The following is a 14,839-nucleotide window of genomic DNA, read 5'->3' on the forward strand; positions in this document are numbered from 1 at the left end:
AGTAGGATAATAGCCTACACGAGAAATAACTTGTAATATTGGTATTTGGTACTAGTAACCATCTGGATATCACCGTGATCAGGCATGGGCAAAAATTACAAAACAATTACAAAATAAAGATGCAAAATATGAGAAAGATCCATGTATCAAAATAAAATACTTGTATTTTTTCATGTATTTAAATAGCCGGCCCGAAAAACATGTACAAAACATTAGGAACATCTTCCTAATATTGAGTTGCACCCCCTTTTGTCCTCAGTACAGCCTCAATTCAGCAAGGTATGGACTCTACAAGTTGTCAAAAACATTCCACAGGAATTCTGGCCCATGTTGGATGTCCTTTGGGTGGTGGACCATTCTTGATACACACGGAAAACTGTTGAGCGTGAAAAACCTAGCAGCGTTGCAGTTCTTGATATACTCAAACTGGTGCACCTGGCACCTAATACCATATCCTGTTCAAAGGCGCATACATATTTTGTCTTGCTCATTCACCCTCTGCATGGCACACACACAGTCCATGTCTCAAGACTTAAAAATCCTTCTTTAACCTGTCTTCTCCCCTTCATTACACCGATTTGAAGAGCTTTTAACAGGTGACATCAATAAGGGCTCATAGCTTTATGTCTATGTCAAGAAAGAGCAGGTGTTCCTAATGTTTTGTACACTCAGTGTATAAAAAGCATTTTCTAACATCCTTCCTCTTACTGAAGTGTCTATGTGAGAATTGCCAGAACAATCTGAGACAGGCCTACCAAAAAGGTTTCCGCTCCCGCTGGCGTGGAATCGCCTTATTGTAGGCCTTTCTATTGTAGGCCTTTCAGTTATTGTAGGCCTTTATATCAAAGCTGATGATGATTGCTAGTGTTACGCCATGGGGACACTAGATCTACAGATGCAGTTTGTTTTGGCACACAGCACAGCATGTCACACTCACCTGTGTCAAGATCCAGGAGAGGAAGGCAGACACAAAATAATCTTATACCTGTGGCATTTGTAATTGAATGAAGTAAAACATCACTGCAGGTGAGTGGGGCATGCTGTGCTGTGAAAAAAAAGACTGCATTTGTATTTGGACCTACTTGGACTGAATTGATGAACGGATAGTTGTTTATTGTACTTCACCTTCTAGCAAAGACATCTAATGAGACAACATTGGCTTGCGTGTTAGCATGACCAAACCGTCTACTATAATAACCTCCCTCGTCAGATACCACTACCTTTGATGTTTCTTCGGGAAGAGAGAGCCTCCCTGAGATGCTTGGACAGCCTGCCTTTGTAATAATGATCTATGTTTCTTTTGATCTGAAGCAAACATTTCAGAGAAAAACATATATTATTTTGTACTGTACATTTAAAATGATTTTTTGAAATTGTGCCTTGGGGGTCTATCTTCAGGAGAGTCTTTCATAAGAAGATCACCCAAGAGCAGAGCATGTGATTATGGCACAGTTCCTCTGTAACCATAGAAGAAGAAAGGTCAATTCAAAGTCTGTGTAATTAACGTCAGTTTATTAGTATATCAGTCTTTCTCTTTGGCATAAGAACCAGTGTTAGACAAGAGTAGAACTCGTCGGCCTTTTTAGATGTTTGATTCATTTGAAGATAGTGGATTTGTACTCAAGTGGTGTATTAGAAATCTCTCAGCATATTTCCAAGTGAGGCACCAGGTAAATGCACAAACATTATTTCTCCACTTGGTGGGTTGAACATGCTGACCTGTGTCAAACCTGTAGACAACAACAAAAAATGTCCAAGTACTTTTTTCTGTAGTTCTAGCACTAAACATTATTGGTAGCTTTACTTTTGACACCTGCTCTTTGCCAAACTTGGTTATGTTTGTATTTACAGTTTCCTGTCTCTGTTTAACAAATTCAATTGTATAAATCAATCAATTGATCTCAAAAAACATCAGAATTGGGCTGCCTGTCTAAACATAGCCATTACATATTGTATAAAGGTGCATCAACAATTGCAGAAAATTACAACTCCTTGGGCCCTTGTGTCAAATTATTAACCATTTTGCTTAACACTTTATGACTATTGCCATACAGTAAAGTGAGACATATGAAAGAAAGTCAGACATGCAGGATTTATTCTCAACTGGGGGCAGATAAGACTCTGGAAATGTCATTCTCGTCGTGTTCATTAGGGAAAACAAAGGAAAACACTTTAAAAAAAATTGAAGATTTGATTTTAAAAAAAGTACATTACCGTGGCTTGGAAAAATAATGTCACGTCAAAAGGAGGAAAATAATCAGTATGAAAAACATTTGTCATCATTTGTCAACATTTGTCATCATGTCGCCAGATTGACTTTAGATGCCGTATAATATTAGGTAGCTAGCTAAGATTCAGGTGAGACCAACAGATTTTAGCTAGCATTGGCAGGTATTTTTGACAAATTGTGCCAATGATAATGATAGCAAAGTTGTTTCCTGCTAAATGTTTGCTTACTTTAGCAATGTCATCGTATTTCCAGGCCACTATATTGTAATTTAGTTGAAACTGTAATTACCCACTGGGCACACAGTGGTTGAATCAAAGTTGTTTCCACCTCATTTCAATGAAATTACTTTGAACCAACTTGGAATAGACGTAGATGTGACATCTGTGCCAGTCGGTAGCCTCAGTTCAGAATGACTGGGCTTATCACGACTTTTGGCCACCACTATAGCAGGGTCGGATTGAGAAAGTTCCTAACAATGGCATGATGCGACCGAGTGACAGAGGTGCAACCTATGAATTGGTCTATTTTCTTCTGTTTGGTGCCTAATGAACACAACCCAGCTCTGTCCCACTCAAACTTGTCTAGAACTCTCCCCTAACTGTGTAGTCAGTACATGAGATTCAATTGTAGAGGCAGGGCAATGCATTCATGTTAATGATCTGCAGCCCAGACATCCAGGACTTTGTGCTAACATTAACTTTACAAGGCAATCCAAAGACTAAACTTAAGTTCTAAGTAATTATTCCTAGTATTTGGAACACTCCGGGAAAGCACACACACACACACACACACACACACACACACACACACACACACACACTACTGTTAAAAAGTTTGGGATCACTTAGAAAAGTCAACAACAAAAAAGACTGGTGTTTTGCGGGTACTATTTAATGATGCTGTCAGTTGAGGACTTGTGAGGCGTCTGTTTCTCAAACTAAACACTCTAATGTACTTGTCCTCTTGCTCAGTTGTGCACCGGGGCCTCCCACTCCTCTTTCTATTCTGGTTAGAGCCAGTTTGCGCTGTTCTGTGAAGGGAGTAGTACACAGCGTTGTACGAGATCTTCAGTTTCTTGGCAATTTCTCACATGGAATAGCCTTCATTTCTCAGAACAAGAATAGACTGAAGAGTTTCAGAAGAAAGGTAATTTTTTTCTGGCCATTTTGAGCCTGCTAACATAATTGCAAAAGGGTTTTCTAATGATCAATTAGCCTTTTAAAATGATAAACTTGGATTAACTAACACAACGTGCCATTGAAACACAGGAGTGATGGTTGCTGATAATGAGCCTATGTACGCCTATGTAGATATTCCATAGAAAATGGTTTCCAGCTACGATAGTCATTTACAACTTTAACAATGTCTAGACTGCATTTCTGATCAATTTGATGTTATTTTAATGGACAAAAAATTTGCTTTTCTTTCAAAAACAAGGACATTTCTAAGTGACCCCAAACTTTTGAACGATAGTGTATATATACATACAAATTATCCTTTTCTATTGATCTGGCATACAGCAAACTGTTTATCCTATTACAAACTGTATATCCTATTACAACATAGAAAAGGAAGGGGAAATGTCAATTATTATGACTTATTTAATGAGATTAAGATGGCGACGGCACAAGTATGATTTCAAGCAGGCTCGTCTCCTGGGAGCCACACACACAGACACACTCACGCAGAGCAGTGTGACAAACTTCCCAGCGCCCCTCTTAATGTGACGCTACAGTCAATTTGGGAATTGCAATAAGATTTATTGTGTGGCTGCATATGGCAAATTCTTCCGTCTCCCGCTGGATGTCTGGGACTCTTATGTAGCAAGCACCGGCGCCACGCGTACACACCACAGCGTAGTGAGAATATGTGGCGGTCCCATGCACGCGCGCGCGCGCACTCACATACATACATGCACATGCGCACGCACACACACGCAGGCAGGCAGGCAGACACACACACACCAGGGTTGGGCTCAATTCTGAATTTTGGAATTGACTCCCATTCAACTCATAAATTTAAATTATAATTTAATTGGCCCCACCCCACAGGATGTAGAATTTGAATTTGCATTTGAGTGACAGGAAGTAGAATTAAATTCAGTGCAATTGTCACACCCTGACCATAGTTTGCTTTGTATGTTTCTATGTTTTGGTTGGTCAGGGTGTGAGCTGGGTGGGCATTCTATGTTACATGTCTAGTTTGTCTAGTTCTATGTTTGGCCTGATATGGTTCTCAATCAGAGGCTGGTGTTCGTCATTGTCTCTGATTGGGAACCATATTTAGGTAGCCTGTTTGGTGTTGGGTTTTGTTGGGTGATTGTCCTTAGTGTCCTTATGTCCTTTTTCTGTCGTGTGTATGTGCACCAGTATAGGCTGTTTTGGTTTTCGTTATGTTTTTGTATTGGATTCGTGTTGCTTCAGTTTCATTAAACATGGATCGCAATAGCCACGCCGCATTTTGGTCTGACTCTCTTTCCCATACAGAAAACCGTGACAGCAATTCAAAGAAATTCCACTCAGAACATGAGATTTGAATTGAATCTGACCGATCACACTTCCAGACACCAAAGAATATATCACTTTTCTCGGGGAATAATGTTCGCAATACTCTTTTACCCTTAGTGCTAAAATAGCCAATTATATTTCCAACAAACATTTAATCTGTTTGGCTTCTTTTTGAAGGCCTCAGGGTCAATGAAGGTTAAACTAATGCATTATGGGAGAAGTAGTATTTTCTCCATATGTGACTCGTTTCAGGAAATTTGGTGTGTCGCACATCACTACTTCAAAGGAGGCATTTAAATGTAACTTTTATTTTTTTTTATCAAAATGCATTTTTTGGCAGAAATGCCTTCTGAAACATGTGAACTTTCATGTGCATTAATAACATAAATACAAATAAAATTGTTCAATTACGAGCTTAGTTGGTTTAGCCACGGAAAAAGACAGGAACCTTCCCGCTAGCCATGATTAGCTGAGACAAATGGATGGGCTGGACATGTTGGGAGATGAGTTTGGTTTGGTCTGCCATGTAGCATGCTTCTGTTTATAACGTGAGTTGCTCAGTATGTGTTGCTAGTCCTTTCTACCGCGCTGTTTTTGACAGATATAATGTTAGCCATTGAGAACTACAAATGTTTCGCTACTTTTTCAACAACGTTGATATGCTGTTTACCAGACGCTATCGAAAGATCCGTTGGGAAAAGTGATGGGCTACTTTCTGCACACACCATGGTCAGTATGCACCGGAGTGACTTGACACAACTCTGGCCCCCAAAAAATGTAGTTACAAACTAATCTGAGTTAAAGGTTATAGTCTGCCGTGAAGTGTTCAGCCATGAATACAGGTAAGAGTCTAGGTACATGTTCGTGGCTCACTAGCTAACGTTACGTGTATAATCTGTGTAGTAATATTATTCAAATCAAAACTCCATTTGCATTGCTAGTTATAGCCTAATGTTAGCTACATGTAGCTAATATTGCACCTAGTTGTTAGCTTTAGCCACCTGCAGATTCATACTACAGCTATGACAATGTTTGTATTGGTAGTAGTATGAGTTGGGATTATGTGGGTTTATTGTTTAGCTAGCTAGCTAGCTATATGTCTCAAGAAAAGACTCCACTTCACCAGATGATTACAAAACCCATCAAGTTAGCCAGGTGTGTCTGGGGGTGATTACAACCATCTATTGTATTTAATGAACATGTGTACATCTCTAGACAATAGTGACTCACCCACTTAGCTAGATGTGACTGGGGGGTGGTTATAGCATAGTGTCCACTTAGCTAGACGTGGCTGGGGGGTGGTTATAGGATAGTGTCCACTTAGCTAGATGTGGCTGGGGGGTGGTTATAGGATAGTGTCCACTTAGCTAGATGTGGCTGGGGGGTGGTTATAGGATAGTGTCCACTTAGCTAGATGTGGCTGGGGGGTGGTTATAGGATAGTGTCCACTTAGCTAGATGTGGCTGGGGGGTGGTTATAGGATAGTGTCCACTTAGCTAGATGTGACTGGTGGGTGGTTATAGGATAGTGTACACTTAGCTAGATGTGGCTGGGGGGTGGTTATAGGATAGTGTCCACTTAGCTAGATGTGACTGGGGGGTGGTTATAGGATATAACCATTTCACTGTACTGTTTACAACTTCTGTATCCTGTGCTTGTGACAAATACACTTAGATTTGATATAGTGCGTGTTTACCAGAGACGGTAATGTGAACAACAACATGACCTGCACCTAAATCAGATTAGGATACATGGCTAGAAATGTTGTATTTTTACCTGGAGTTTTTCCTTGTTGTAGTCTACTAATTTTGCCACTTTTAGTCTTGAAATCTTTGGTTGTTTACTAAACTATGGCCTCACATGTGAATCCTTAAAGAGATGGGTGGGGTTAAGGTTTAAGAGGGTGTGAATGATGCGGAATAGGTGTAGACAAAAAAATAACTCTCCAGTAGGTGTACCAAAACATTCAAGCACCTTTTTCTCAAAAGTTTATCAACTTTCAAAGCAGAATTGCTTTCCCATTGTTCCTCAACTGCACAATATGTACATTCGTTTAGACTACACCTAATATATACTGAACTCAAATATAAACGCAACATGTAAAATATTGAGCGGAAATAAAATGTTCCATATGCACAAAAAGCTTATTTTTGCTATATTTTGTGCATAAATTAGTTTTCATCGATGTTAGTGACCATTTCTCCTTCGCCAAGATAATCCATCCACCTGACAGGTGTGGCATATCAAGAAGCTGATTAAACAGCATGATCAATACAGAGGTGCACCTTGTGCTGGGGACAATTAAAGGCCACTCTAAAATGTGCAGTTTTGTCATACAACACAATTCTCAAGTATTGAGGGAGCATGGACAGCTGATGCAACTGTGGGTTTGCCCAACCAAAAAATTATGCAAAAACTATCAGAAACCGTCTCAGGGAAGCTCATCTGCGTGCTCGTCATCCTCACCAGGGTCTTGCAGTTCAGTGTCGTAACCGACTTCAGTGGGCAAATGTTCACCTTCGATGGCCACTGGCATGCTGGAGAAGTGTGCTCTTCACGGATACATCCTGGTTTCAACTGTACTGGGCAGATGGCAGACAGCATGTATGGCATCGTGAGGGCGAACAGTTTGCTGATGTCAATGTTGTGAACAGAGTACTCCATGGTGGCGGTGGGGTTATGGTATGAGCAGGCATAAGCTATGAACAACGAACACAATTGCATTTTATAGATGGCCATTTGAATGCACAGAGATACCGTGATATCTTGACGAGAACCAGTCTGCCATCTGCCCAGTACAGTTGAAACCAGGATGTATCAGTGAAGAACACACTTCTCCAGCGTGCCAGTGGCCATCGAAGGTGAGTATTTCCCCACTGAAGTCGGTTGGCCTATGGTTCTTTTTAGTGCATTCATATTTTTGTTGAGTGAAGAAATTAGAGGGATGTGAATTTCACTTTATAATTGGCCAGGCCGTCGTGGTAAATAAGAATTTGTTCTTAATTGACTCACCTGGATAAATAAAAATACATATAATCCGAATTGTAATTCTGTATCCTGTTTAGTACTTCAATTCAAATGAACGCATTGAATTGGAATTGATGAGACACACACACACACACACACACACACAGGATAACTCATTATGAAGGAAAAGAACAATAGGCCCTGTTGAAATCGGTTCCCATAATTATACGAACAGAAAGGGTAATTACCAAATATTATTGGACGGCGGGTGACATGGATGAGAGATGGTATACAGTTGGAATGTATTATATACTTCTGTAGGATCACCATCGAAAAACAACCTGTTTTGAAAGCAGTTCCTCCATGAAAACCCCAATTTAACCATTAATATATTGTGTTTGCGTCAATACTATTTCTGAGAAACCACCTTTTAATCAACAAATGTCGAACATTTCCTCTGATCTCAATTTATAAACACTGCACTCTTGTCTTTCTCATCACACCATAGTGAAAAGGGAATATGCTTTATATGGGATGTTCCTTCTTAGTAAAATGTATGCATGGTTGCTGCAACTACCTTCCTACTGTGTGTGTGTGTGTGTGTGTGTGTGTGCGTGTGTGTGTGTGTGTGTGTGTGTGTGTACTTGTTTAGATCAGCTTGGTATTAGTCTCTTGTTGAAGATACTGCTTAAGTGTTATAATCTCTAATAAACAAGTAAAAACTTACAACAAAAAGTACATGCTGTCTTCTGTCCACTGATAAACACCTAATACAAGTCAATGATTCGATTCTGAATTTGTAAGGAAATCTCAGTCTTTATTTTTTTCTGATTGTCTGTCTCACCAAGTTGTACTGACACTTTTAGAGCCAACACCGGCTAATAAATACAATGAAATGTTAAAATGCACAATTGAATTTCAAATACAATACTTAACACAAAATGTGTGGGGCCAGGAAAAATTACGTCTGCTTCTGTAGGTTGAAACTGACCGGTGGTCTGAGTGACCTTTGAATTTGTGTCAAAGGTCAGAGCACTTCAGGCAGCACTGAAGCTAAAACAACTATTTCTGCATAAATAATACAAATGTTACTAAACTGGAAATGTACTCAAATCTGGCGTCCACACAGGTAATGTTTTGTTTGTCAGAATTTTGTCATTGTTGTTTTCTAACGACAACTTCACATTAGACAGTACTGAAAAACTACCACTCATATCCAGTGCCTGTGATGCTTATAAAACTTGAAACAATGTCTTTGCATGAGGTGAACAGTACAGCTCTCCTTTTCTCTGTATTGCAAGCAAAATCAAACTTCAGTTGTAACAAAAATGTTATTTTCTACCAACCTACAAAATATAATTCGACATGGTCGTAAAGAGACACAAATCACATACAAATCAACCAGAAAACAGAGTAACCTAAACCCGCCTAAAATAGAGGTTGTAAATGTATACATATTTTCAAAGTAGAGATGGGCATATGAAAATAGGACTTATGGGTATATTTTAATTTACCTGAAATATCTATTTCAAAATATTCTTGCACTACTTTTTTGAAATGCTAGAGCTGATATTGACCAATATTGATGTTTTTGTTTTCTTTGCAAATGTACCAATTTTACAAAAACAAAACATTGGTTTGTATTTTGAAAACCATCTCTGGCTACATAATTGTAAACTGATCAATTCACATAAACAAATCTGATCTTCTGAATCTAGGTACAATAGAGTAAATAAAACCTACATTAAAAAAAAACTAAATATATGGTGGCCCTAGATGACTGTCGGGACCGCTCCTCTGCATTTTCCTGTATGACAAATAGAACTAGAAGAGTTCAACTTTAAGACTTATTGTGCCTATTATGATGTCCTGTGTCTTTATCAACATTTGCAGAGTCTATACAACATGTTTTATTCACAACCTCTATAGTCAAACAAAAGAGATTTCAAACCTAAAAGCCACTCCAGCTGAACGTCAGTGTACTGTAACAGTTGACCAAAATAACGAATTTGATCGTTTTTGGCCCCTTTGCATTATGTATGAATTAAAGGGGAAGTTCATGATTGTACAACTCGATGTTAGATTATTCCTCACCCTGAAAGTATTCTATGGGCCAGGAGAAACTGTAACCCATTGTTTTTTTGGTTTTCTCTAAACAGCCAATACAAAATGAGGCTAGATTCAAATCAGGTTGAGTGTTAACCGGCGATAGGCAACACCCGCATAGCTGATGTTTTGTAGGTGTTGGAGCTGTCAAATCAGTGAGCAGCTGCTCTTGATCATTGTCACGAAGTCACACCCATCCCACTCGCGTTAGAAGTTCAGAACGAGAAAGTGCAGGCTATATACTGTAGAAATAATGGCGCTCAAACTGAAAATCATTCAGTGAAAATATGTGGATTTCTATCAGCCTAATTGAGGTGTAAATTACATCTCACATTCCAGTGTTCCAACGTGTAAACAAAGCTGCATGGGATTTTTCTTAATGCGACTCCGTGCAGCCAATGGCAATGTCTGCTTTAGGTATAATGCCAAGACCTTCTTGTGGATTTGACAGCGCTAACGCAGTTCCACCTCCGACACCACCAAAACATCTGCAATGCAGATGTCAGCTAAAGCGGCAGCTTTCTCCTAATAGGGACACCTCAGCAATAAAAACTGATTGTATAAGACTTTTTGCAGCATCAGCATTAAGACTAGAATATTTCTGAGTGATGTGAATGTAGGTTTGGCACATTTGAAGAAAAACTGTACAATATCTCAGAAAATAATAATTATAATAATAGGTATTTTCTCCTCTGTTTCATTGTCAGTCTGAAAATGTCTACCACTCACTCGTATGAAATCAAAACACATTCACAAGCTGGCACAGCATACCTGAGCAAGGATATAAACCCCATCATGAACAGTAATGTAACATATTGTAAGCATTTGTGGAGAAAGGTGTAGATGTACTGTACTCATAAGAAATAATAAGATAAGATGAAAGCTAAGGATTTATATTCACTTTCAAATGTTAAAGTCCTGACAGTCCAAGGTTTTACAGGCAGTAAGCAACCTGTCAGGAAAGTGTCCATGGAAATCCAGAAACCCACAATCAAAGGAAACATATCATAAAAACGTAATCACACTTAAAATAAACATTTAACACCGATAGCTGTTGAAGACCAATTTCTGATGTCTCAGTCAAGTCCGTGGACTCTCCTTTAAAAAACCACACGCAGAAATGTGTCAGTTATCTCTTTGTTCGAACATTCTCTTCTCATCGCCCTGACTCTTACTAGCTCTTGTCTGTGTTGGATTGTCTTGTTCACTGTCTATCTGTCTGGAAGTTGTCTCAACCCAATCACTTGGACAGGATTGTTCAGAAAAAGTGTTCTTGTCCAAAATGGTAGTTTGAGAAACATGGGCGGTCTGTGAGATCTTCAAATGCTCAGTGTATGTTACGACCTGTCCAGAGTCAATCAGAGAATGCTCAGTGTATGTCACATCCTGTCCAGATTCAATCAGAGAATGCTCAGTGTATGTCACATCCTGTCCAGAGGCAATCAGAGAATTCTCAGTGTATGTCACATCCTGTCCAGAGGCAATCAGAGAATTCTCAGTGTATGTCACATCCTGTCCAGAGTCAATCAGAGAATGCTCAGTGTATGTCACGTCCTGTCCAGAGTCAATCAGAGAATGCCACATCCTGTCCAGAGGCAATCAGAGAATTCTCAGTGTATGTCACGTCCTGTCCAGAGTAAATCTGAGCATCGTCAGTCCGTGGTGCATCAAATCCCGGACAAACTGTTCCGCCCCCCCTGTTGAAAAGTTGTTCTGAGCAAAACTCAGTCTCTGTCATATTGTCCTGCTTAAATTTTTTTCTAAAAGTTCAGAAGTTCTTCTGAGCAGGTTCAGTTGGCACTGACAGGCTCCCGTGTCTCGTGGTCACTGCTGTAGTCCGATTTGTCCTCAAAGTCTTCGTACATGTCTATCTCGTCCTCCCCGTTGACCGGGTGGTCACCGGTCACCATGGCAACCGGCTCTGGCTTGACCACGCCGAACGTGCTCTGGATGACAGGGATTGCGGGCTCGGGGCTGGCCGACGCGCTGGAGCAGTCTGATGTTAGGTGCGGTGAAGGCGTGGCTGTCGCCATGGTGATGGCGCCCGGGTAGAGGCCTCCAGCGCTGTTGCTGATGGGGATCTGAGGCTGTGGCCTGAGGAAAGAAAGAAAGAAAGAAAGAAAGAAAGAAAGAAAGAAAGAAAGAAAAGAGAGAATGAAGAGAGAGAGGGAGGGATAAGGAAGGAAAGAGAGAGAGAGAGAGAGAGAGAAAAGAGTGAGGGGGAGATAGAGAAGGAGTGAGCAGAGAGTGAGAGACAGAGAAAGAGAAAGAAAGAGAGAGTGAGAGGTAGAGGTAGCGAGGGAATGAGAAAAAGAGAGAGAGACAGAGAGGGTGTATTAGAAAAACAGATTCATTCTTTACCAGACTGATTTTGAACGGTGCATTAATTATTCAGCTATTTAAAACAAGTTGAACAGTAGCTCACTCTCTTCTTTTGGACAAGCCTTAACACAGAGCTACTGCCAGCACACAGTAATCCTGTGAACGTCAGCTAAATAACCTTTCCATAAATGGATGGAATGAAGGTAAACGCATGTCACTCAATCAAGCCCTCTGGCTCCTCAAATGAAGCACATAAACCAAGAACATTGCTGTCAGTTTCCTCACCTAACAGTTCTTCCTCCCCCTTCGAGAAAACAATTACAGCAGAGAACAGACTTAAACTACTTAAAAACAACCCGGTTTTCATTATACGGCGAGCCTGGTTGAAATTGGTTATACCTCAACTTATAGCCAAGTGATTTAGTCATGAGTGAAACGCCAGCCACTACAACAAAATCAGGCTTCGCATTCGCTTGACCACACACAGTAAATGACAGAGTTAAGCCTGTGACATCTACCTATACCGCCACTCTCCCCAGTTAGCACATTTGGCTCCTTGGAAGATTTGGGAATGTATGTTTTTTGTTTCACATTGGTTATGGGAACGAAGCCATAAGTTTCCTGACCGGTAAAATTGAACGTTTTTAAACGTTCTGAGAACAGAAGGGAACATTTTGCCCGTTCTGGGACTGTTTATTTTTAGGTTGCAGTGAGATTCTGAGAACATTTTACTCTGGTTCCTTAAAAGTTTTCACGTGAGGTTTTATTAACGCTCTGAGAACGGAAATTGTAAGTTATGAAAACATACATTTTATATATATTTTTTTGTATCCTTAACCCTTTACACAAATATGAAATGCATATGTATGAGCATGGTAGCAATTGAAAGGGAACAATTTGGAGATTATGGGAAAATTATTAGACCAAAGTTCACCGTATACAAGACTGAATCCAAACATTACACAGTTGAATTTATGTGTATTTTACATGTACTGTACTTTTCACTGCATTTGTTGATAACGAAATCTGAAAATAATCTGGACACATTCAGTAACATGATAAGAAAATAGAATGTGGGGTAAGTGCAACATGAGACAAAACAAATTGCCCAAGTGGCCACAAGCCTCTCAAGTGTGCACAGTTCCTATGTCATTTCAATGCACTTTAATGACTCAAAGAAGAGTCATCAACTATAATGTGCTTTTTTGAGCTCTCCTAGCTGTGCCATTGAGGAACTAGAGCAAGCACACAATTACTGTTGTTGTTTACGTAATCCAAAAACAGACCATTTAAAATCACAATCTGGGTCAGGTGGGCATCAATTGAAAGCTTGTTCTATTGTTCTATTGTCAACATCTTATGGTATTAGGCTTTCACAGGGGAATTCAGAGAAACAGATCATCATTTTGGTGCACATAGATAGGAGTGCATTCAGGTGCGTGTTCCGTGGGGAATCTTCTTCACAATAGACAAACATAGGCTCATTCTCTTCAGGACAACCCAGGGTATGACACCATGTCATCTTGTAACTGTACATTAAACATAGTGATCATAAACTTTGACACTGTATATAACTTGAGTTTTATGATATGGAAATGTGAAGTGCACATTTGGACTCACGGGTGTTTGGTTTCCTTGTATGACATCAAATTAGTATATATTTTAACCCTCAATGTCTCATCTTTCAAAATACATTGAGTCCTCTTAATTTACAGCATTTCCCTCACTCAGACAACAAAAGTTGGCCAAATAGCGGGAGGGATGGGGGTAACTTCTTCTCGCGAGTGGTGCTCAAGTTCAGAACGGCTGTCAGTCAAAACCCATACAGCAATGTGAAGCACCGAGCCTGAGCTCTGACATCATTTATAGCATGTTACTGTACAGCCACTGCATTCCAATTTAGGCACTTATCAATTACAAAATCTACCATTTTCAACCCACGCATACAGTGCATTCGGAAAGTATTCAGACCCCTTCCCTTTTTGCACATTTTGTTACTTTCAATCTACACACTTACTCATCAATCTACATTCAATACCCCATAATGACAAAGTGAAAACACTTTTCAGACCCTTTGCTATGAGACTCGAAATTGAGCTCAGGTGCATCCTGTTTAAATTGAGCATCCTTGAGATGCTTCCTCAACTTGATTGGAGTCCACCTGTGGTAAATCCAATTTATTGGACATGATCTGGAAAGGCACACACACCTGGCCAGACAGAAGCCACTCCTCAGTAAAACGCACATGACAGCCTGCTTGGAGTTTGCCAAAAGACACCTAAAGGCTTCTCAGACTATGAGAAACAAGATTCTCTGGTCTGATAAAACCAAGACTGAACTATTTGGCCTGAATGCCAAGCGCCATGCCTGGAGGAAAGCTGGCACCATCCCTACGGTGAAGCATGGTGTTGGCATCATCATGCTGTGTGGATGTTTTTCAGCGGCAGGGACTGGGAGACTAGTCAGGATCGAGGGAAAGATGAATGGAGCAAAGTACAGAGAGATCCTTGATGAAAACCTGCTCCAGAGCACTCAGGACCTCAGACTGGGGCGAAGGTTCACTTTCCAAAAGGGCATCGAGCCTAAGCACACAGCCAAGACAACGCAGGAGTGGCTTTGGGACAAGTCTCTGAATGTCCTTGAGTGGCCCAGCCAGAGCCTGGACTTGAACCCGATCGAACATCTCTGGAGAGACCTGAAAATAGCT

The 14,839-nt window shown here is 40.2% G+C and overlaps 1 protein-coding gene across 12 annotated transcripts in view; it reads right to left on the bottom strand.

The window, feature by feature from the left end:
- Positions 1–8,116: 8,116 nt before the first annotated feature.
- LOC139406429 (transcription factor SOX-6-like) overlaps positions 8,117–14,839 on the bottom strand; it is a 175,252-nt gene continuing 168,529 nt past the window's right edge. For 7 of the 12 annotated variants that reach the window (XM_071148989.1, XM_071148996.1, XM_071148988.1 and 4 more), the window contains one exon: positions 8,501–11,904. In XM_071148989.1, the coding sequence (XP_071005090.1) occupies positions 11,601–11,904 (304 nt within the window). In that variant the 3' untranslated portion in view covers positions 8,501–11,600. Of the gene's footprint in view, positions 11,905–14,839 lie in introns of all 12 variants that reach the window. The other 5 variants (XM_071148998.1, XM_071148995.1, XM_071148994.1 and 2 more) reach the window with 3 other exon arrangements.

The sequence above is a fragment of the Oncorhynchus clarkii genome, chromosome 4 (assembly GCF_045791955.1).
Source record: "Oncorhynchus clarkii lewisi isolate Uvic-CL-2024 chromosome 4, UVic_Ocla_1.0, whole genome shotgun sequence".
NCBI lineage: Eukaryota > Metazoa > Chordata > Actinopteri > Salmoniformes > Salmonidae > Oncorhynchus > Oncorhynchus clarkii.